Consider the following 23,643-nt stretch of genomic DNA (forward strand, 5'->3'; position numbering starts at 1 on the left):
AACTAATTAATAATTCAGGAGGTGCTGATTTCAATGTCTTGGGAGTGTTTTGTCACTGAGTACCCCAAACCTGGCAGTGAAACCATTTAAATCCCAGTGGGCAGAGTTGTCAATACACCCACAGGATGTGTTGCCCAACACTTTCCATTAGAAGACCTGTAGTCACTTGTTTATATAAATTAGCCAAATTTGTAACTATTTCTGCTGGAACTTTCCATGACACTGCCTGCCTGGGGCAAATTTTTTAAGGGAAGCTTCTTTTGAGATGTTTCAGGTGTTTGGAGAAAGAGATGAGGAGAAAAGTGCAGGGGAAGCTTTGCCCTGATGGAGCAGATACTCAGTCAGGAGTGTGGGGGATATTCATGGAAAAACTTGCCCAAAATTTGGGGCAAAAAGTGGGATTTTCTTTTATTGTTCCAGTTGATGCTCAGCCTTGTGTGCTTGAGCCATGCAAAGGCTGAAGCAGTGAGGGTGGAAGGGGAGGGAGGAAGAGATCCTTTGGGAAGTGATTTATGGGGGTTTATGGCTGGTTTCTGTTGGAGTTCTCTGCTCCAGTGCTGTAACAATCCATGGGGAGAGCACCTTCCTGCTGCTTTGATAATCACAGAATCACAGGATAGCTCAAGGAAGGGATCCTCAGGATCCTGGAGTCTCAGCTCCCAAAGTCCAAGTACCTGGTCTAAAAACCTGGAAATCATCCCTGGCCTTTTCCTTGCCAATGAAGGTGGATTTTTCCATCCCTTGACATCCCTGCTGCTTTTTTTCTCCTGCCTGTTTTGCTGGATCTGTCTTGGTGACAGCTACCCATGGTGCTTGCAGGTCCCCAGATGATTCATCCAGACTGGGATGCCAGCAAAACAAGCAGGAGTGTTAAAAGCATCCTCCTTTGGTGGTTTTCACTTACATTTTCCACCCTGCCAGGCAGTTTAGAATCAGGTTTGTAATTATTTGGAGTTTCCTAGCCATGATACTGGCTGTCAGTGACATTGATGCTGCTGATTCCCACTGTTCTTCCTGCTCCTTGAGATGCCCATGGTGAAAATTGACGGTTCAGAAAGGTTTTTCCATTGGTTTGGTCTCGGACTTTTCCAGTCCAGCTCAGTTTTCTGTCATTCCTTGGCCATGAGGGTGTGGAGATGGTTTGGAGCAAGGAGCTGGAGCCAAGGTGGTGGCTCAGGGCAGCAGCAGGAGGTGGCACAAAAAGTTTTGTTTGTGGCACCTCAACTCTGTCACCATCTTCAACACCCTCAGTAGAGCTCTGGGAGGGAGAGCTTGGGTGCACTGAATTTCAGGCTCATGATTTAGGAAGGGCACAGCCCTTTCCCAAAAATCCAGTGTGGTGTTGGACCTTCTGGTTCTGGTGGGCAGATTTGGGCCCAGCAGGTGATGCTGGGTGAGCTCCTGGCCTGACGTGTGCACGCAGGGGAATTCCTCCCATTAGGAGATGGTGGTTAATCCTCTCTTATTCTGAAAATCTGGATTTTCTGTAAAAATTCAGTGTCCCTGTGAGGTGAAGAGGGGCTGTTTCATTGGATGGTTTGGGATGGAAGTGACTTAAAAAGGAACTTAAGGCACTTCTCATTCCACCCTCTGCCAAGGGCAGGGACAACTTCCAGAGACCAGGTTGTCCAAGCCCCATCCAAGCTCTCCTGGAACACTTCCAGGGATGGGGCAGCCACAACCTCTTTGTTAGGCTCTCAGCTATTTTAAGCTATGAGATACCGAGCTGGATTTGGTTTTTTCTCTTCAAATTAATATTTTTAAAATGTTTTGGTGTTTTTATGTCTTGCTTTGAGTCGGTACGAGCTGTGAAGCTTCAAAAGGCCTGGGAGTAACATTTGCTTTGGGATCAGTCTGGCACCACATTGCACCACTCAGCACATTAATCCTGAACTTGTGTGGCCACCTCAGCAAGCTTTTCCATCCGGGAATGCCACATTTCCATGCCCAGCTGTCCTGGGGAAGTCACTTCAGTTGCTTTGCTGCCACCAGCGCTGCTGCAAACGCTCCATTAGGGTGGTGCAACCTCACCTGTGCTGTTCTGCCCTCTTCCAAAAATGCTCATTTTTGGCTTCTGTCCTTCTCCTGCTCTCCGGGTGACTTTCTCTCTCCTTCTCACTTCCCTCCTTTCTTTCCCTCTCTATAGGCACCGATATTCTTTACATCGGCCCCGTCAAAGGTGAGCTCCACCTCAATAGGACTTTTGCCCTCTGCCTCTGGTCTCTTTGGCTGCACCTTTAGTTTATTTTCCTGCTCCTCTAAAACTTTTGACTTCCAAAATCTTTAAGCAACAGGTAATACCGGTAAGTCGGGGGCCACTCATGTCCCAGATGCCACAGAAACACAGGGGGCAGGAGCTTCCCGGTGTGGGAGACCTGAGTCTTTTCCCATCCTTTGGGCTGGAAGTTTTCCATCTGTTTTGCTCTTGGAGGAGAGCCAAGAGAGAGGAGAGGGACAGGGAGAGCAAGCAGTGCAGCGTTTTCCCGTTGAGAAAAGATGAGAAGGGAAAGTTTTCCATCCGCCGGCTCCGGGTTTGCGCAGAGCCGGCGTGGCCGGGAGCAGGCAGGGCTTGGCCCGAGGCTAATTCCCGGCTTTTATTCCCCTCACTGGTAGGAAATATCTATTCAAGCCCAGGACTCTATAGCAAAACGATGACGCCGACCTACGACGCCCACGACGGCAGCCCCCTGTCCCCCACGTCCGCCTGGTTCGGCGACAGCGCCCTGTCCGAGGGCAACCCGGGAATCCTGGCCGTGAGCCAGCCCGTCACCTCCCCGGAGTCCTTAGCCAAAATGTACAAGCCCCAGACGCTGCTCGATAAGGCCAAAATCAACCAAGGGTGAGTGCAGGAGATGAGGATTTGGGGAGGTTTTTTGGATGATTTTTTAATGGTGTTCTCAAGAGTGTTGTGGTGACTGCGCCGGAGCGTTCTGTATGCGTTATCCCGTCTTGGCAATCCACAGGTGGCTGGACTCGTCCCGATCCCTCATGGAGCAGGAGGTGAAGGAAAACGAGGCTTTGCTACTCCGGTTCAAGTACTACAGCTTTTTTGACCTGAATCCAAAGGTACAGAGCTCCTTGTTCCGCTCCCATTTTGAAATTTCCATCCTTTGGAGCAAAGGGTGCCTGATCTCTAACGTGCTGTTGTGTTAGTAAATCTCCCAAACACTGCGGAAGTTTGAATATTGGTTGTGCAGGCATCAAACCCAGGATTTGTGCTCCATTATACCAGGGTTTTTAGGTGTTGCTAGAGGTGCTTCAAGAGTTCTTAAAGCCTTCTAAAGAGTTCTTAAAGTTCTTCTTGTCAGTGGCAGAGGATTTTCAGTCTCAGATCATTGTGTTGAGATGAGAGATCACAGAATCCCAGAATAGTTTGGGTTTCAGTGGGTCTTAAAGACCATCTCATTCCAACCCCCTGCCATGGGCAGGGACAGCTTCCAGTGGATGGGGTGGTTTGTGTCGAGCTGGGCTCCTGGTTTTCCGAGCATTCCGCGTTTGTGTGCCGCAGTACGACGCGATCAGGATCAACCAGCTGTACGAGCAGTCCAAGTGGGCAATCCTGCTGGAGGAGATCGAGTGCACGGAGGAGGAGATGATGATGTTTGCAGCACTGCAGGTGAGACACAGCCCCAGACGCCCCTGGGTTGGGTTAGGCTTGGTTTTGTTCTCAGACTTCTCTGCTCATTAATCTGATAAACGAAATTATGGAATCCCAAAGTGGTTTGGGTTGGAAGGGACCACGAAGCTCTTCCAGTGATGGGCCAGCCACAGCTTCTCTGAGCAACCTGTGCCAGGGTCCTACCACCCTCACAGCCAAGAATTCCTGCCCAACACCCCATCTAAACCATCCCTTCTTCAGTTTAAAATCATGTTTTAAGCCTCACCTTGTCTCTGATGGGAGCTTGGCTTTCTCATGCTGGTAGAAGTTGGGTCATTTCCCATCTCCAGATCCTCACTTGAGTTTATGAGATAATTTAAATACTTGCCACTGATTATCCCTCATGAAAAAGAACTTGAGCTGCTTTTAGCAAACATGTTTATATCTATCTTAACTTCTAGTTTTGTCCTTCATAACCCATCCCATACGAACACGGGGTTACTGAACTGTGCCTTTCTGGCTCTCTGCCCCCAAACCAGCTGGGGATAATCTGTGGCTTTCCCAGAACTATTTATTTATCTGGTTTATGAAATGCTCTGTGTGATTTGGCATAAATGCTCCACCTGCTATTGACTTCATGAGAGGGATGGCAGGCCTTTGTTCCGTGTGGTCTGGCACACCTTGGAGCTGTAGGATGCAGAAATATCCCCCTCAGGAGCAGGGCTGCCTGCTCCAAGGGCCCCTCCCAGGAAAAAGAGAGAGAAAAGCAGAAATATAATGGCTCAGTTTACGTCCAAGTGCTCCAGAGTGGGTTGGGCACGGTTCTTCCTGTGAGATTTTATGGATGTTTTGGTTTTCTGGGGTGAAAACAGAAGCAAAGACGTAGAATCCTACCATGGTTTGGGTTGGAATGGGCTTTAAAGGTCATCTTGTTCCACCCCCTGCCTTGGGCAGGGACACTTCCACTATCCCAGGTTGTTCCAGCCCCGTCCAACTTGGCCTTGGACACTTGCAGGGATGGAGGATCTTACAAATATCCATAAACACCTGGTGGGAGGCAGGAAAGGGGGTGGACAGAGGTGCCCAGTGGCAGGAGCAGAGGCCATGGACACAGCCTGGAACACGGGAGGGTCCCTCTGCACATCAGGAAGCATCTTCATACCAGGAGAGTGACTGAGCACTGGCACAGTTTGCCCAGAGAGGCTGTGGATTGTCCATCCTTGGAATTACTCCAAAGCTGGGTGGATTTGGTCCTGGACAACAGCTCCAGGTGGCCCTGCTGGAGCAGGGAGTGGCAGCAGGTGACCTCCAGAGGTCCCTTCCAGCCTCAGGCTGATGGAACGGGCAGCTCTGCCCTGTGGGGTCCAGAGATCTTCAGGGATCAATGCCTGGAGGCTCCTTGGACTGGAACCATCCAGGATGGTCCCTCCTGAGCCAGCAAACCCCCCCAGTGTTTGCTGGCCTCTGCTCCTGGTGTCCCACTCCAGTTTCCACTCTGCTTCCCAAGCATGGTGGCTGTGTCACCATGATCCTCTGGGATCCTGGGGTCACAGGAGCACCCAGGTGTGAGCCTGGCCTTGCCTTGCAGTACCACATCAACAAGCTGTCCATCATGTCCTCGGAAAACCACCTGAACCACAGTGACAAGGACGTGGACGAGGTGGACGCCGCGCTCTCGGACCTGGAAATCACCTTGGAAGGTGGCAAGACGTCAACAGTCCTGGTAAGGGAGTTTTTCCTGGCATCCAACCTCATTTATTCCCTTTTTTTCTTCTCATTCTGATGAGAAAGTTGCCCACACCCCAGAAATATTTTCTTTAAAACACAGGGATTTTAGATACCAAGGGATAGTTCTGGAATGAGGGAACCCTGGGCAGCATCTGGAAAAGTCTTGGAGGAGCCAGGACTTTACTGATCCCCCCCTGCACCAAGCCACCCTCCTGATGAAATAATGGAAAACTAAATGGAAATTAAGTTGGTTTTTTTTTATCCTCACTACTGACTTTCCCAAATTACTGAGTTTTCCACGTTGAGGTTCCTCTTCCACTGTTTCTAATTCACATTTTACAGCACCTAAAGCAGCTGCCGGATTTTCAGAACTAATTTAGGCTTATGAAACCCTATTTTTATTAGACTGGGTTTTAGCCTAGGTCTGTGTTTCAGAGCATTTGGGGCTTTTCTTCTTGATATGTCATTTTAACACTGGTTTTCCACCTTTAAAAATATAAAGCCTCAAAATTAAAGTGCATTAAAAGGACTTAGTCCTGTCAGCCTTGGCCCAGCACAGCTTTTCCAGGCATTTTGCACATTTAAACCGTCTCTTTCCAACCCTAAAATCTGAAATTTTCCACTTTTACACTTCATATAATTTTTTAAGTGTTTATGGCGGGTCTTTTTGAAGCTACATCCATCTTTAGATGCTTTATTGGCATTAACAACAGCAGAGCTTTGCAGTATGAACCAGAAATAACAACAAATTTTTATCACCAAGACATATTTTCTAATTCCTTTTGCAAAACCAGATTTGAAACACATCACTGAGGAACAGTCCCTGCCAGACAGGAGTGAAGAGGACAATGATTCATCCAAAAAACCCCATCCCTTTCCGTAGGGCTTTGGAGCAGGAGCCATTTCCAGATGCATTCGAGTAATTGAATACGGATAATGGGCAATTACTGGATTGTTTGTTTAGATTCTGCATTTTTTTCCCCTGTGGTATCTGTAAACAGTTTCTCATTGCAGACTGAAAGTAAACTGTCTTGCTACTGGAAGCTCCTGGAGCAATCCTCCCTTTCCCTGCCCCTCGAATTTTTTTTTTTACTTCCCAGCTCCTGGGAATTGCAATTGCCACCCTGACGCAAAAAAAAGGGAATTTAAACTCAACATTTTCAAAATTTGGGGGGAGAAAAAAAAGAAATCTTTCTAGGCTTAGAAATCCCAGTTAGTTCTCTGCAGAGCTGCCTCTTCCCTTTTTGTTTGGAGCATCAGGAATAAGTGAAGGGAGGAGAAAATTCCCTGTGCAACGGTGACCCCGGGCTGGGAATTGGCTCCAGCAGCAGCAGGAATTCCTCAAAGGAAAATCAAACCTTGTCCTCTGCTTTCAAAACAGCAGAGCTGGGCCCTGCATTTTGCCACTGCTGGGGATGGTGGGCCTTTCTCAGGAGCAGTTTCACAGCCCCTAAGCCCTGATGGTGCTCCTGGTTCCCTCCCCTGCACCACATCCCTTCCCTGCTGATCCCGCTGCTCCCAGTGATTGGGATAATCTTTGATTTCCAGGGTGACATCACTTCCATCCCAGAGCTCGCTGACTACATTAAAGTCTTCAAGTAAGTGCTGATGGGAAGAGCTGCTTGTGGAACTGGTAATGCCTGTGAATAATTAATGGTCCTGCCTCTTAGTTTCCTTTTTTTTTTTTTTATCTCCCGGCCTTATGATATTCAAAATATTCAATATTTAAGTTAATTGGTTCTTAAATACAAAATTCAAGGTGTTTTCCTGCTCTGGTGCATCCCATAGCCAGCAGTGTGTGCTTGGATGTTTCTTTAATGCCCAAACCATCCTAAAATGAGGAGTGAAACCTAAAAACCTCCCTCAGAGACTCCTCCTGGTCTGCAGGAGGCTGGAGGAATTCTATCCAGCCAGGATTCCAGTCTCTCCATGCCAAAAGGAGCAGGTTAAGCTGACTCTGCCCCCTCTCCCAGCTTGCTCAGGATTTAGGTTTTTTTTTTTTTTTAGCTTGCTTTGACTTGGTTGGTGGTTCATGGAAACCGGGAGCGGCAGCGTCTGCACTTGGAGGAACATTTTTGGCAGCCACCACCATCTTTTGCAATTTATTGCCTGCTGCAGTGAAAGTTCTGGAAGCGCTGATGGGATTTCACAGCAGAGCTGCAGGATAGTGCTGGTGGGGGGAAAAAGCTGCAGACAGTGAAGTAGCTCTGGAACAAACCTTTATTTTATGAATTGTTTGGTTCTGGAGCCAGAACCTGGCACTCTCTGCTCTGAAAACCCCTTCTCCCTCTCCAGAGGTGAATTAATGAGGTCTCTGCCTCTGTCTGGGCTTGTGGTCTGCCTTCATTGGGATGAAGTTCCAAGGCTGTTGCCCAGCCCCTCAGTGGGTGTTTTTTCCCTCCCTTGAAGAAACAAACAAACAAAAAACTTGTTCTTCCCCTTGATCTGCTGATTTGCTAATCAAATTAGGCACCACTCCGGGAGCTAATTGCCTGCAAATTGGAGCACCAGGGGATGGAGCAGCCAGAAGCTGCTGGTTCCTCACTCAGTGCAAGCTCTAAACCCTGGGGTTGGGGTTTGAGGCTGTCAGATTGAACACAGAATTCTGTTTGCTCCTAAAAATGGGGCTCAGGTGGTGTTTTAGTGCCAGAAATCCAGGGTGAATGGTGCAATGTTTGGAGCTGTCCCAGCTCTGGATGTGCCTCTTGTCACACTTCAGCTGGGGAGGAGAACTGGGGGTGCAGTGCATGTCCCTTGTATTCCATATATATAACTCCATATATTTATTTGTAAATGTGTCCCAGCATGTGCCTGGTGTGGCTGTAGAGATTTGGAATGGTTCTCTCTCCCCTGCCAGCCAGGTCACTGCCCTTGCCTGCTAAAATCACAGAATTCCAGAGTGTTTGGGGTTGGGATAGACTTTAAAGATCATCCTGTTCCAACCCCCTGCCATGGCAGGGACACCTTCCACTGTCCCAGGTGCTCCAAGCCCCATCCAGCCTGGCCTTGGGCACTGCCAGGGATCCAGGGGCAGCCACAGCTGCTCTGGGCACCCTGTGCCAGGGCCTGCCCACCCTCAGAGAGAAGGATTTCTTCTTAATATCCCATCTAAAATACTCTCAGCAGCTGTTTCTGAGATAAAAACACGACAAATGCATGAGAGGCTGCAGATCCAGCCTTAGAATAAAGTTTAGAAATCAAGGAAGGTTAAAATATTCTGATACTTGGGGCTCTGTAAAGGCTCTGGGCTTGTGTTGGGATGAGTTCAGGGTGCTTCACATTGCAGGGCCACCAGTTCTCCTGCAGAGTCGATCAAAATCCGTGCTTTGTGTAGAAAAGAAGGGAACCATTTGTGCTGTGGAGTGTTTAAAAAGAAAACAAGGAGTGCACTCGAGCGTGTGCGTGACTGACACGTCCTTGGAAGTGCTGCTTCCCCCCAGAGCCTGAGCGGAGTGGTTCCAGTTTCATGTGGTGTCTGGAGAGGCAGATTTTGCAGTGCTTCATGGACTCCTCTGTTTTTGTAGCACAGTCCTCCAGCTCCCCCCACCTTGCCCCAAATTATCTCCCTGGGATTGAAGAGTCCAAAGTTGGAACTGGAGCTCAGCTCCTGGAGCCAGCAGTGCAGGAATGGCTGAGCCCCCAGGCAGGAGTGGGAATAACCCAGGCTGCTGAGAGCAGCTTGCCAGGGCTGAAATTCTGAGGAAACACTGAGGTTTCCTGGGGAGCAGCTTGTTTTAGGAGCTCAGACCAAGTGAGATGTCCCTCCACGTGTCCTGCAGGCCCAAGAAGCTGACGTTGAAAGGCTACAAGCCCTACTGGTGCACCTTCAAAGATACCTCCATCTCCTGCTACAAAAGCAAAGAGGAATCCAACGGGACTCCTGCTCACCAGATGAACCTGAGAGGTAAGAGAAGTGCAAGGGTTGGGCTAAGAGAAGCTGCTTTTTATTCCAGGAATAGGCTGCTCCTCCTGCATCTTGTTTTCCCACTGCTTTATTACCTCGGAATTCCATCCCGGGGTTGGGTAAAGGTGTGTAAAGGAATGAGGTGGCTGGGTTTGATACCATGGCACAGACTTGGAGTTCTGAGTGTGATTATGTGTGATCCCACAGGGAAGCACCACCCAGCCCCCCAATACCTTGGGAAGAGAGCTTGGAGAGCCACGGAATGGTTTGGGTTGGAGAGAACCTTCCAAACCTTGTTCCAGCCTTCCACCTGCCCTTCTCCTTTTTGTCAGCTCTCCAAAGGACTGCACTGACTCCCACAGCAGAAACTGGAAAGAACAGACCATTTCCTTCCTCTGCTGCCTTTATTTCTCCTCCTCTCCCTGCTGCTGGTTGGGAGCAGCCTCACTCCAGAGCTGAAATTCCTGTGGTGGCTGCCTGTCCTTATGTCAAGTGAAACATTCCTGCTCCAGCAGCCAGGGAGCTGCAGCGAGCTCGTGTGTTCCCCTCGTGGCTGCAGGAGCAGGGGGGATGCCAGGTGACCTCAGGCTGCTGTGGGAGCAAGGCCTGGCCCCCAGGACCTTTCTGGGAGCTTTTGACAAATCTGCTGTGACGGCATTTTCGGAAATCTGGGAGGCGGCGTTGGCGCAGCGCCTGTTTACACAACCCCTTGGAATTCTCTCCAGGCACCAGGAGCAGGATGCTCACAGCCAAATCATGGAATCCCTGAATGGTTTGGGTTGGAAGGGGCTTTAAAGCCCATCCAGTTCCACCTCACTCCCACAGGCAGGGACACCTTCCACTAAACCAGGATGGTCCAAGCCCCACCCAGCCTGGCCTGAAACACTTCATGGCATCCCATCACTCATCAATAACATAATGGGGTTTCAGGGTGAGAGTCAACACCTGTTCAGTCGCCTTTTCCTATCCTTTCCTGAAGATTTTGGGGTGTTTGCCAGCCACTGGATTCATTTCTGATTCCAGACAGGATCTGTAGTTCTGTGGATTTGCTTTTGCTTCATTGCTTTCAGATCAGGTTTTGCTTTTCCCCCTATTTTCCTGCCATTTGGAAAAAGGGACATCTGACAGGTTTTTTCTGTGCTGTGTGGAGCGTTCATCCCATCAGAGCTGTGGGACAAACCTTTGGCAGCACTGAGATGCCACCGGAGACCCTTGGGTCAGGGAGCTTTGCTCTTTCTTTTCCTATTTTCACTTTCTTTGCCATTTTTTAAATCATCATTCCTCACACCCCTGCTAAACACCATCTCCCTTATTGCAGGATGTGAAGTTACCCCTGATGTGAACATCTCTGGTCAGAAGTTCAACATCAAACTCCTGATACCAGTGGCAGAGGGGATGAACGAGATTTGGCTGCGCTGTGACAACGTGAGTTCATCTCTTGGACTGGCCACCTCTTCAGCCCTTTCCCACCATCCTGCTCAGGGGCTGTTCTTTAAAAAACAAATAGAAAATGCTCTCACCTGTCTCATCTCAGCATTCCAAATGTGCTCCAAGTCACCTGTGAGTTCATGTGGGATTCACATTCTCTGAACCTGAGAGAAGCAGTGAGAGAAGCAGGGAAAAGAATGATCGAAACAATTCTTATCTCATTTGCTGCTCCTGTGTTTGTGCCAAAGCAGAATGCAATGTGGAGATTGTTTACCCAGAGTGATGGTGTTTTGTTTCCTTGGCCTATCAGGGCCAAGGGCATGTGCAGGCTGTTGGTCAGCAGACACGGGATTCTGGGCAGTGGAGTTGAGTTGGGTGCTTGTACAGATTCAGTTTAGCTGTAATGTAATACACTGCAATATAATATAGAATAATATAGTATAATCAAGTAATTAATTAGCCTTCTGATAAGATGGAGTCAGATGCATCATTTCTCTCCCCTTGTCAGGGGTTGCCTGCTTTTCCTAGAAGTTCAGAGCAGAAAATCAGCTTTGGCTTTGCTGGGTGGTTTTTGGCCACGCATTGGTCAAGTTTCTGCCTGTCTTTGTGCATGCTGGAGACTCCTGAGGCTGGGAGGGGAATGAGGTCTCCATGGGGTGTTTTTTGAGGTGTCTGGTGGTGCCCCCATGGCTGTGACAGACACGTGTCCCTGTTTTGGGGGGCAGGAGACGCAGTACGCCAGCTGGATGGCCGCCTGCCGCCTGGCCTCCAAGGGCAAGACCATGGCCGACAGTTCCTACGGCATGGAAGTGCAGAACATCCTGTCCTTCCTGAAAATGCAGCATTTGAACCCAGACCCGCAGCTGATCCCAGAGCAGATCAACACTGACATCAACCCCGAGTGCCTGGTGTCTCCTCGCTACCTGAAGAAGTACAAGAACAAGCAGGTAGGTGCTGCTGGTGGCCTTGGCTGGGCTGGACACGCATCCCGGCGGTGGCTGGTGTTTAACACGGCGTGGTTTGGATGTTTTGGATGTCCTCACTCACTGGGATGCACGTGGTTACTAAAGGAGGTGGGACTGAAGGGTGTGGTTTGGATCCAGCACCTGGGGATGGCACCCAGCACCGGGATTGTGCCACGTGCTGTGTGAAGTGCACGGACACGGCGGGGAACCTTCAATTGGAAGTGCATTTGAAATTGGTTGATGTTTATTTTAAACACATTCTGGGAATGGTTTGGCCCCTGCTGGTGATGGTTTGGCGCCAGCTGCCCCATCTCTGCCCGGTGCTGGGGTTAAAACCCCTTCCCCTGCACAGAATCCATGGAGAAATCCCCGGGATCAGCGGAGTTGCAGTTGCTTGCAGTGCTTTATCCACACTTGGCTGTAACACGGTTTGCATATTTCTCTCTTTGCTTTTCCACTGCTTCCAAATGCCAGTCCTTGGAACATTGCTTCGGTTTTGAGTTGCTGTGACTCGTGCTTGAACTCCATCCACGCTCCATCCCATCCCTGCCTGACAGGGCTGAACTGTTCTGCTCTGGGAATAAATGCAGGATTCTCTCAAAGAGAATTATATGTCAGAACAGCAGCAAAAATAAGGAAAGCATTGCTCCGTGGCCTTTTGGTGACTTAAATCCTTCAGGCTGCTGGCTGGGGCTGGATATGATTTCTCCAAGCCCAGAAGAAGGCTGCAAGTCAGAGAAGCCGGAAAAATATAACTTTTTATTGGCACAGCACGATGATTTCCTGGCAGTGGAGTTATATTTTATATAGCCCTTATTATTCTCCTGAATAAGCCTTTATATCCCCTTGGATGGAGGAGAGGCTGCATAAATATACTATTTTAACATATATATATAGATATATATATTTATATATATAAAATACTTTCTAAGTTTCTGGGAAAACAGAGGCACCTGGAAAAATATTAGCATGGAAAATTTGCTTACTGTGCAGGTATCCTGGTTTTAAAAATAAAATCCATGGAATCGTGGGCATGGGCACGATGGGGATGATCCCAGTCAGGATGTGGCCATGGTGTGGACACCAGGGCCCTCACAGGCATCAGCTAAGCAGTGGATTTAGGATTTTCCTTGGTGGCCAGAGGCAAAGCTTGGAGCAGCAGAGGATGTTTGCTGAGAGGAATGAGGGATGGAGGCTGCAGGAATGTCAGGAATTTGACCACAATGGTCCTTCTGAGGCACAGGGAAGGAGGGGGGAGGAAGAGGAGGAGGCTGTGCAGCCCACAGGAGGTGCTGGAATGGGAATTGGCTGTGGATTTATGGAGGCTCTGGGTCCTCACCAGCCCCAAACCCACTGGGGTGATGTTTGTCTCCATGTGCAGCAGCGTAGGGTTGGCAGGTTGGGATTGGAAGCACCAAATCCTAAATGAAAATAAACAAATACCGACCCAAAATAGGGATTTTCAGAGCTCCAAAATAGGGATTTTCAGGTGCCCTGCCAGAGTTTGGTGTCAGAGCCAGCTGGGGCAGCCACATCTCTGAGGAGCACAGCTGATGTTCCCTTCATCTACTTGTTATCCCAAGCAGCATCCCAATCATTTCTCCACATATCCCAAACAGAAGGATCCGCTGAGCTCAGAGTGAGCTCCTGAGCTTCCTCTCGAGCTTGCCCAGCCAGAGAGTGGCCTTGAGTTTGTGCAGAGATGTGGAGAGGAAAGTGAGGCCATGAACTCACCTCTGAACTGGCAGCTGCACCCTCCCCTTCACCCCTCAGCAGGACCACAGAATCACAGAATGTCCTGAATGGGAAGGGACCACAAGGATCAGAGTCCAGACCCCCAGCAATCCCACCCTGGGCATCCCTGGCAGTGCTGTCCAAACCTCCCTGGAGCTCTGGCGGCCTCAGGGCTGTGCCCATTGCCTGGGGAGCCTGGGCAGTGCCAGCACCCTCTGGGGGAAGAACCTTTTCCTGAAATCCATCCCAAACCATCTCAGGACCAAAACCATCTCTCCACAACACCAGGGCCCAGCTGGGATTGCTCCAGTGCTCCAGCAGGGCCAGCATGAGCGGTGACTCTCTGCTCGCTTGTCCCTGCTCACATTCCCTTTGGCTGCTTTTCCACCTAAGGAATTGTGCATGTGGTTTGTTTTGGTTTTGGTTTTTTTTTTTTGGTTTTTTTTTTTTTTGCTTGAACTTTGGTTTGCAGTTAATTTACACTTTTTCTTTGCTTTGTTGCCATATTTCTGATTGCTTTTTTTTCTTTCTGCCTCCTTTTCTTTTTTTTTTATTTTTTCATTTCGCCTTGCCATCTTCAGCCAGGCTATGTAAGAGACTTGGTAAGTGACAGCAACAATAAAATTAAGATAAAATAAACTTAATCTAGAACCCCTTTGGTTTAGAGAGCAGCGGTGAAAGCACTAACAAAACCTGCACCCTCCCCGTGACACGTGGGCCCTGGTAGGTTTTTATAACAGTCCCCAGTGATTTATGGGATGAAACTGGAAACCCTCCACCACAAATTTGCCTTGTTGTTCGCTCACATCCTTAAAGTTCCCGAGAGCATGAGTGGGAATGTGAACATCTCTGGTCAGACAGCTCTGCTCTATATTTGCTTTCCTGTATCTGGAAATGGGAAGCTCCACGTGGGCTCTGAGCAGTCAGAGCTGAAACAAAACCTCAGGGGAGGAATTATCGATTATCCGCGCTCGGATCCGCGGCGGCTCCGCGGCCGCTCCCACGCGGGCGGCAGCGGAGGTGGCACCGAGGTCCCCTGTCCCCTGACCCCACCGTGTCTCGCCGCCCGCAGATCACGGCGCGCATCCTGGAGGCTCACCAGAACGTGGCCCAGATGAGCCTCATCGAGGCCAAGATGCGCTTTATCCAAGCCTGGCAGTCGCTGCCTGAGTTCGGCATCACGCACTTCAACGCAAGGTGGGTGGGGCTGCGGGGCTGGGCTGGAGGAGTTTCCTTCATGGATACAGGGAGTGGGTTAAATACCCTGGAATCACTGTGGAATGGGTTTTGTTGGGTTGGATTTGGTTTGCTTGGGTTGGGTTGTGTTGGGTTTGGTTGGGTTGGGTTGCGTTGGATTGGATTGGTTTGGTTCGGGTTGTGTTGCTTTGGATTGGGTTGAGTGGGTTGCATTGGGTTGGATTGCCTTGGGTTGGATTAGGCTGGGTTGTGTTGGATTGGGTTTGGTTGTGTTGGGTTGTGTTGGATTGCATTGGGCTAGGTTGGGTTGGACTGGGCTGGGTTGGATTGGGTTGGGTTGGACTGGGTTGCGTTGGGTTTGGTTGGGTTGCGTTAGGTTGGGTTGTGTTGCTTTGGATTGGGTTGAGTTGGGTTGCATTGGGTTGGATTGTCTTGGGTTGGGTTGGGTTGGGTTGGAAGGGACCTCAAAGTTCATCTCATTCCAACCCCCTGCCATGGGCAAGGACATCCCTGGGCACGTCCTTGGCCGGGGAAGTCGCGCTGCAGCTGAAATTAAAAACATGAGCTGCTGTGATTTGTAAAAACGATTTTACAAGTAAACTCAGCTGCTGCGTTTGTGCATCTGACTTGTTTTTCTCAATCCCTCTGCCAGGTTCCAGGGTGGGAAGAAGGATGAGCTGATTGGCATCGCCTACAACCGGCTGATCCGCATGGACGCCAGCACGGGCGACGCTGTCAAGACCTGGCGCTTCAGCAACATGAAACAGTGGAATGTCAACTGGGAGATCAAAATGGTGAGATGTGTCTGACACCCTGTGCTCTCCCCTGCTCCTGTCAGTGACACAGGAATCACTCCTGGAGTCCTGGAATCCCACATGGGTTGGGTTGGGAGGAACCTTAAAGCTCATCTTGTTCCAACCCCCTGCCATGGGCCTTCCACTATCCCTGGGTGCTCTGAGCTCCATCCAGCCTGGCCTTGGGGGCAGCCACAGCTTCTCTGGGCACTCTGTGCCAGGGCCTGCCCACCCCCACAGCCCAGAATTCCCAGTTCCCAATCTCCCATCCATCCCTGCCCTCTGGCAGTGGGAGCTATTCCCTGTGTCCTGTCCCTCCATCCCTTGTCCCCAGTCCCTCTCCAGCTCTCCTGAGCCCCTTTAGGCTCTGGTGGAATTGTGTATGACCCTTAAGAAAACACCCTGAATCTTTCTCTCTTGTAGCCAGGAATTGTTTTCTCCATTTTCTGAACACCACACAATTAAATGAAGTGAAACCTCAGCACTGATGCTCGGGCTCCATCCTAACCCATAACACAAATATACAGGGCCTTATCCATACTAAAATTCCTTTAATTTGCTGTACAACTCAGACTTCCACGCAAATAGCAAACAAAACAGAGTAGTTACTTCCCCAGGCTCTGAGATGGGCTTTCCTCCTGCTGTTACATTTGGATGCACAAATTTTTGGGCTCCTTTTTGGCAGAACACACAATTAAAACTGCCAGGGATACGTGAGGGCTGTTCTCCTGCAGTTTGCAGCTCATTAAGAGTTGCTGGAAAAATTATTCAGCGTCCCCCTCTGCCTCAGAGTCATTGTTTTGACTCAGTTGCAAGCCCAGATATCCCAATTATCCAGCTTGGATACTCTGCTGGGAATCCCCATCCCTCCTGCAGAGCTGTCAGTGATGGGGGGACAAAAAGAGAATGAGCATCAATAAATGAATGGTTTGTTCAGGCACTCCAAAATGAGCTCCCCCAGCCCCCATAAGGTATTTCAGTGGCCAAAATTCAACTTGGAAAACCAGGGAAGAGTGGAAAGAAAGCCCAGTTTTCAACAGGTCTGTGCCCAATCCCTGTTTTTCTGGAAGCAGGGAAAGTGTGGCCACGTGCTCACCACGGAGAGGTGGAAACACACTGGGGGATTGTTTCTGAGTCATGGGAGAATACAAGGGGTAATGGTAATTTAAATAAATAAATGAATGGATAAATAAATAGAAAACAATAAAAAAGGCAATAAAGGTATTTCAGTATCTAAGTATTTGAATAAGAGTCATAGGATATTTAAAGGGGGAAGGAATTCATAAGGATCCTCAAGGCCAAATTACCATTCACAGGATCCCAGAATGGTTCAGGTTGGGAGGGACCTTAAAGATCAACTCATTCCACCCCTGCCATGGGCAGGGACACCTTCCACTGTCCCAGGCTGCTCCAAGCCCTGTCCAACCTGGCCTGGGACACTTCCAGGGATCCAGGCACAGCCACAGATGCTCTGGGCAAGCAGAGAAGAATTCCTTCCCAGTCTCCCATCCATCCCTGCCCTCTGGCACTGGGAGCCATTCCCTGTGTCCTGTCCCTCCATCCCTTGTCCCCAGTCCCTCTCCAGCTCTCCTGGAGCCCCTTTGGGCTCTGAGCTCTCCTGGAGCCTTCTCCACTCCAGGTGAGCACCCCCAGCTCTCCCAGCCTGGCTCCTCTGGGCTCACTCCTACATTGGCACCACAAAATTTTGCTCAGGCATTAGAAAACCATCTGAGCACCCCGAAAATGAGGGAGAAGGGAAGCAGCAGCCCCTGGGGGAGGCAGGCTGGGGCTGAGCTGTGTGTGCCCGCAGGTGACGGTGGAGTTCGCGGACGAGGTGCGGGTGTCGTTCATCTGCACCGAGGTGGATTGCAAGGTGGTGCACGAGTTCATCGGGGGCTACATCTTCCTGTCCACGCGGGCCAAGGACCAGAACGAGAGCCTGGATGAGGAGATGTTCTACAAACTGACCAGTGGCTGGGTGTGAGCCCCGCCAGCCTCGCCCCACAGGAACCCCCATGGCCATATTCATGTTTAACTTTCCAAAGCTGTCCTTTGAGATAATGCTGCTTAATAAAGTAAGCTTGAAATGTATCTTTTTTTTTTTTTAACAATTGGATTTTTCGTTGGTTTTTTTTTTGTTGGTTTTTTTTGTTGTTGTTGTTGTTGTTGTTTTGGTTTTACTTTTTTTTTCTTTTTTATTTTTACCTTTTTTTTTTTTTCTTGCATTACCAGACCAGTTAATCTGTGTGCACTAATGAGCACTTCTGTTAATTTGCTATAACCAGACCGTGTCTGGGCAGGGTGACAGTGACCCACAGATCCAGACCCCGATGGGCAGATCAGGATAAAGATTTAACTGACTTAAAAAAGCCAATTTTTGAAGAGAACTCTAAGCCATCTTCTTGTAAAGCCATCCAGGGCTAACCTATATGAAGTCTATTTATCATGTTTAATGCATGAGTGTTTTATTTCCTTTTTTTTTGTGTTTTTATTCTGTACATTTGACCTGTTTGAAGTCGTCCTGCTCCCAAGCAGAGCTGCCATCTCTCCTCTCACACTATACCAGGACTCTGAAGGTGCCTGACATGACTTTGAGGATAGTTTTGTGTGGCCTCAAAGATGATCTTCTGTTAGTCTGTTATAGCTTGGTTTTATTTGTTTAACTTGCCTTTTGATAATCATTTATATTGTCTTTTTTTTTTAATTTTATTTGTACACCGTATTGTATTATGACACTTTTAGTATTCACCAGCATAGTCACTGTTCTGCCTCTGATATGCAAATTTTTTCATTATGATATGAAGTAAAAGGTTTATGAAGTAAAGGTTTTTGTGTAACTAATGTAAAAAACCACAAATTTTATAAAGTTGTACAGTTTTTGTAACTAGTCTCACAAGCCAGCTAGGATATTGCATAGATCAGCAGGAGCTGTAGGATGTCTGGAAGGGGTACGGGGACAAACCGAGGAATAAAAAACCCACAAGAAATACAATTTCAGCCCAGTAAATCTTGATCTAAGTTAAAGGGGATTCCAGAGCTGTGCCACAACACCCTCAGTAGCTGATCCCTGGGGCCAGGACTGCCAGGTTCATTAAGCCATTCCCACATTAATGCTAACGAGGAGGGATCCTGTGCCCACCTAATGCCAAGGAATATCCAGTGTTGCGTTCCCACAGTCCGTGGTATCAAGACTATGTTCAAATACATTTTATTTTAAATAAAAGTCAAATCTTCTATTTAACATTCAGCTGCCACTCCTGGTTTTTGGGGTCTACCTGTGCTATGGAAAAGCCATAAACAGTTCCATAGGATGGAGCCATCCCATGCCAGCCTTGGGCTCCCTCCTGCTGCCTTACCCAAGTTTGCTGAAACAAATGACACCAAAAAGCATCAAAAAGTTAGAAAATTCTGGAATGGTTTGGGTTGGAAGGGACCTTAAAGCTCATCTAGTTCCACCTCCTGCCAAGGGCAGGGACCCAGGTTGCTCCAAGCTCTGTCCAGCCTGGCCTGGAACATTTCCAGGGATCCAGAGGCGGCCACAGCTTCTCTGGGCACCCTGTGCCAGGGCTTCACATCCCTCACAGGGAATATTCCCAATTCCCAATATCCCATCCATCCCTGCCCTCTGGCAGTGGGAAGCAGTTCCCTGTGTCTTGTCACTTGTCCAAAGTCCCTCTCCAACTCTCCTGGAGCCCCTTTAGGTCCCCTGTAGATCCTACTCTCTGTCTAGGCAGTGGGGAGCAGCCCAGGGATTGAGCTGAACCCACCACTAAACCATGTCCCCAACTGCCACATCCACAAAGCTTGTACATCCCTCCAGTGACTCCACTGCTACCCTGGGCAGCTGTGCCAGTGCCTGACCATCATTCCATCAAGGAACTTCCCCTAATATCCAACCTAAGCCTCCCCTGGCACAAATTCATCTCCCCATTTCTGCACTGATCCTTTCACACCTCGTGCCCCAGGACTGGCTGCACCCTTGCTCCATAAAATCCAGGATAAGGAAGGGCTGGCCTGGAGGGGCTGGCCAATTCCTCCCACTCCAACAGCAGCACCCAGGACGTGCCAGGGATGCTCCCAGTCCTGCCCCACACCCCCAGGCTCCTTCTTCGGGATGCAGCAAGTCCGGGCAGCTCCGAGACACGCGAGCGGAGGGCGGTGAGCACGCTCCTGGCAGGCAGCACCAGGATCTCAGCTGGAACAGCTCCAAAGCTGGGTGTGTGATGGGATGGCTCCCTGAAAAACACTCACCTATTGCCTCCCTGAAAAACACTCACCTCCTATTGCCTCCCTGAAAACACTCACCTACTGCCTCCCTGAAAAACACTCACCTCCTATTGCCCCCCTGAAACACACTCACCTCCTATTGCCTCCCTGGAAAACATTCACCTATTGCCCCCTGAAAACATTCACTCCTATTGCCCCCCTGAAACATTCACCTCCTATTGCCTCCCTGGAAAACATTCACCTCCTATTGCCTCCCTGAAAAACATTCACCTCCTACTGCCCCCCCGAAAACATTCACCTCCTATTGCCCAGCCTGAACAACATTCACCTCCTATTGCCCCCCAAAAAACATTCACTCCTATTGCCCCCTGAAAAACATTCACTCCTATTGCCTCCCCGAAAAGCATTCACCTCCTGTTGCCCCCCTGAAAACATTCATCTCCTATTGCCTCCCCAAAAAACATTCACCTCCTACTGCCTCCCTGAAAACATTCACCTCCTATTGCCCCCCTGAAAAACACTCACCTCCTACTGCCTCCCTGAAAACATTCACCTATTGCCTCCCTGAAAAACACTCACCTCCTATTGCCCCCCTGAAAAACATTCACTCCTATTGCCCCACTGAAAACATTCACTCCTATTGCCTCCCTGAAAACATTCACCTCCTATTGCCCAGCCTGAACAACATTCACCTCCTATTGCCCCCCAAAACATTCACCCTTTGCCCCCTGAAAAACATTCATCTCCTATTGCCTCCCCAAAAAATATTCACCTCCTATTGCCCCCCTGAAAAACATTCACTCCTATTGCCTCCCCGAAAAGCATTCACCTCCTGTTGCCCCCTGAAAACATTCATCTCCTATTGCCTCCCCAAAAAACATTCACCTCCTACTGCCTCCCTGAAAACATTCATCTCCTATTGCCCCCCCAAAAAACATTCACCTCCTACTGCCTCCCTGAAAACACTCACCTCCTATTGCCTCCCCAAAAAACATTCACCTATTGCCTCCCTGAAAAACATTCACCTCTTATTACCCTGAGTTTATGCAGGATGAGGAGGTGAACAGATGGATCCAGTGCCCTCAGTCTGTCCATCCCCGGGGCTTTCAGGGCTGCAGGGCTCGGCCTGGCCGGAGCTGGGGGAGGTGATGAGGCAGGAAACGCTGAGCAGAAAAGCAGAGGAGGTCGGGGAAGGGCCATGGGAAGGCAGAGGCTGCTGTGAACCACAGCCCTTCCCCACACAGCCCCCGAGCGTGGGAGCTGGGAGAAGCCCGGTGGGAAGCGGTGCTGGAGCTGCAGCAACAGGGAAGGGTCACAGGAGGTTTGAGGTGATCCAAAGGAGTTTTTCAGGAGTATTCTGTTGGGTTTTCCAGGATCTTTCCTAGATGAAAACTTCTTTTCTCCTTGGATGAAAAGATGCAAGTGGGAATGAGATGTTGGAGCGGAGCAGGGTAAAAAATGATGTGGTTTTCCTAAAATCTGGAGAAACACCAGATAAAATATGGCACAGATGGGAGTGGCCACACGCTGAGGATGGGCAGGGGTGAGGAGGAAGCGTGAGGAGCACACTGGAAAAGGGATTAAAGAGGGAAATGGGGAGAGCTGGAGCCCACGGGAAGGGAAGGATGATCCACCTCAGGGACAGGCAGCAGAGAGGATGAGGAGGTTTGTGCTTGTTTGCTCCATGATCCTGAGCCAAAGGAAAACCAGGATGTGGTGGGCACAAAGGGTTTCCAGTGATGTGGAAATCACAGCTGGGTCTGGGGTGTCTGGGCATCAAACCCAGCAGCAGAGGATGAGGAGGGTCTTGGCAAGAGAAGGCACAGCCAGTCCCAGCTCCTGCAGCCCCAGCACTGGAAGAAGACACGGAGATTTATTTTGCTGACACAGGGAAATCCGGCTGTGGTTGTTTCTTTTGGGTAATCAAAGCAGTAATCCAAACTAAACCCAAACCCAGGAGAAGCCAGGCCGTGGGTGTCCCCAGCCCCCAGGGTGACTCAGCCTCGGGGAGGAAAAGCTGTGACCGCCTGGCATCCACAAACCGGGAGCTGTGCTTGGGAAAGAGGAATTACTTCCAACTTCCAGTGATAAGCACATGATGGGGAGGGAGATTCAAAGCCAACAGGGCTGCTCCAACCTCGGTTTAACAAAAAAAAGTGGCAGAGATGCCTGAAAATGGGACAACTCCAGCCCTCCAACAGCAGCAGGGCCAGGGGGATGATGTTCCTCCCTTGCTGACCCCGCTCCAGGACCTTGAGGAAGGGAAAAGGAAAAAATAAATCACTTTTTGGCAAGGTACTGATGCAAACCGGCTGCCAGGCTGCAAATGCACCTCTCTGAATGCATGCAGCAGGGGATTGGGATGCCTGTGTGAGCCCTGGGGGGTCGGCTGGGATTCCTACAGCGTTTTAAGCCCCGAGTAATTTAATACGGTGCAGATGGGCGAGTCCTGGGGCGGGTTTGGAGCGGGATCGGCAGAGGTTTGGATGCGGGAGAGGTTTGCAGATACTCAGATATTTTTTTAAAAACAGCAATAAAAGATATATCTATATCTATCTATACCTATATCTATATCATCTATATCTATATCTATATCTATATCTATATCTATATCTATATCATCTATATCTATATCTATCTCTATATCTATATCTATACCTATCTCTATCTCTATCTCTATCTCTATATCTCTATCTCTATATCTAAATATTTATCTATATCTACATCTATATTTATCTATATCTATATCTATATCTATATTATATCTATATCTATATCTATATCTATATCTATATCTATATCTATATCTATATCTATATCTATATCTATATCTATATCTATATGATCTATATTATCTATATAATCTACATCTACATCTATATCTATATCATCTATATCTAATCTATCCCTATCTCTATCATCTCTATCTCTATATCTCTCTCTATCTCTATCTCTATCTCTATCTCTATCTCTATCTCTATCTCTATCTCTATCTCTATCTCTAAATATTTATCTATATCTATATCTACATCTATATCTAAATATATATCTATATCTAAAATATATCAAACATCTCCCCAGCAGGGCTGTCCCCTGCAGCGGGGAGAGGGTAAGAACTGGGTATGGAGACATCCTGCTGACAGGAATTGATGGAAAAGGGACATTTGGGGGAGCTGCTGGTTTGGGGTGATGGGGAGAGCAATCACTGCCCATCCTTGGAAATTATCAAGGTTAAGTGGATGGGGCTTGGAGCAACCTGGGATAGTGGAAGGTGTCTCTGGTTGGAAGGAGATGATGATGAAGGTCCTTTCCAACCTAAAACATTCCATGATTCTGTGATTCTTCTCTAACACAAACACAAATCTGATTTTTCTCTAACACAAACTGATCCCCAAGCGCTCCAGAAGGAGCTGGGTTATTCCCTCCACCCAGGACACGTGGGTTTCCAAAAGCCCTCCCGAGCTTTCCTGTGGTGGGCAGGGGCTGCAAAGAGCTCCTTCAATGACTCCCTAGTAAACCCAAGGCGGCTGAGTCACTGCCGTGTCTCGGCAAGCACACTGGATATTTTCCAGCCTCCAGGCCGGGAAGGGGCTCCTGGGTGGCCAGCAGCACTGCCCTGGCTGGGAGCAAAGATCTCCCAAATTCCCGGGGTACACAGCAAGGGGGAATGCGGAGCTTCACCTGACCTTGCCCTGCCTTGTCCGACCTCCCCAAGCATCCCAGGGCTGGGAGCAGCAGCACCTTTCCCCCTGACCTGCCCCACGCAGGGACCCTGTGAGGGCACTCAGGACCAGCAGGGATGTTCCTGGAATTGATTAGGGATGCAGGAAAGGCAGACCTGGCGCCGCCAGAGCCGGGATCCAGCGCAGAGCTGGAAGCACACGCGGATGTGGATGTGCCTGGTTCTGTCTGGCCTCATTTCCCAGGTGTATTATCCCTCATCTCCGACGCAGGAAGGGATGGGGAGGATCCAAAGCTCTCCACAGTCCAGAGTGACAGCACCAGGAGTGCTTTAATGGCTCTAATTAAATCCGGGCGGATCAGTGACCGAGCTCCTGCGGCTCCAAA

General features: G+C 49.2%; 1 protein-coding gene across 2 annotated transcripts in view; it reads left to right on the forward strand.

Moving 5' to 3' along the window:
- Positions 1 to 17,487, forward strand: part of FERMT2 (fermitin family member 2) — a 50,636-nt gene extending 33,149 nt beyond the window's left edge. The window contains exons 5-16 of one of the 2 annotated variants that reach the window (XM_030949464.1): positions 2,614 to 2,839; positions 2,964 to 3,066; positions 3,509 to 3,616; positions 5,187 to 5,321; positions 6,875 to 6,924; positions 9,106 to 9,230; positions 10,549 to 10,655; positions 11,384 to 11,605; positions 13,939 to 13,959; positions 14,430 to 14,554; positions 15,207 to 15,348; positions 17,159 to 17,487. In XM_030949464.1, coding sequence (XP_030805324.1) covers positions 2,614 to 2,839; positions 2,964 to 3,066; positions 3,509 to 3,616; positions 5,187 to 5,321; positions 6,875 to 6,924; positions 9,106 to 9,230; positions 10,549 to 10,655; positions 11,384 to 11,605; positions 13,939 to 13,959; positions 14,430 to 14,554; positions 15,207 to 15,348; positions 17,159 to 17,332 — 1,538 coding nt within the window. In that variant the 3' untranslated portion in view covers positions 17,333 to 17,487. The remainder of the gene's footprint in view (positions 1 to 2,613; positions 2,840 to 2,963; positions 3,067 to 3,508; positions 3,617 to 5,186; positions 5,322 to 6,874; positions 6,925 to 9,105; positions 9,231 to 10,548; positions 10,656 to 11,383; positions 11,606 to 13,938; positions 13,960 to 14,429; positions 14,555 to 15,206; positions 15,349 to 17,158) is intronic. The other variant, XM_030949465.1, reaches the window with a different exon arrangement.
- The last annotated feature ends 6,156 nt before the right edge of the window (positions 17,488 to 23,643 follow it).

The sequence above is a fragment of the Camarhynchus parvulus genome, chromosome 5 (genome assembly GCF_901933205.1).
Source record: "Camarhynchus parvulus chromosome 5, STF_HiC, whole genome shotgun sequence".
Lineage (NCBI taxonomy): Eukaryota > Metazoa > Chordata > Aves > Passeriformes > Thraupidae > Camarhynchus > Camarhynchus parvulus.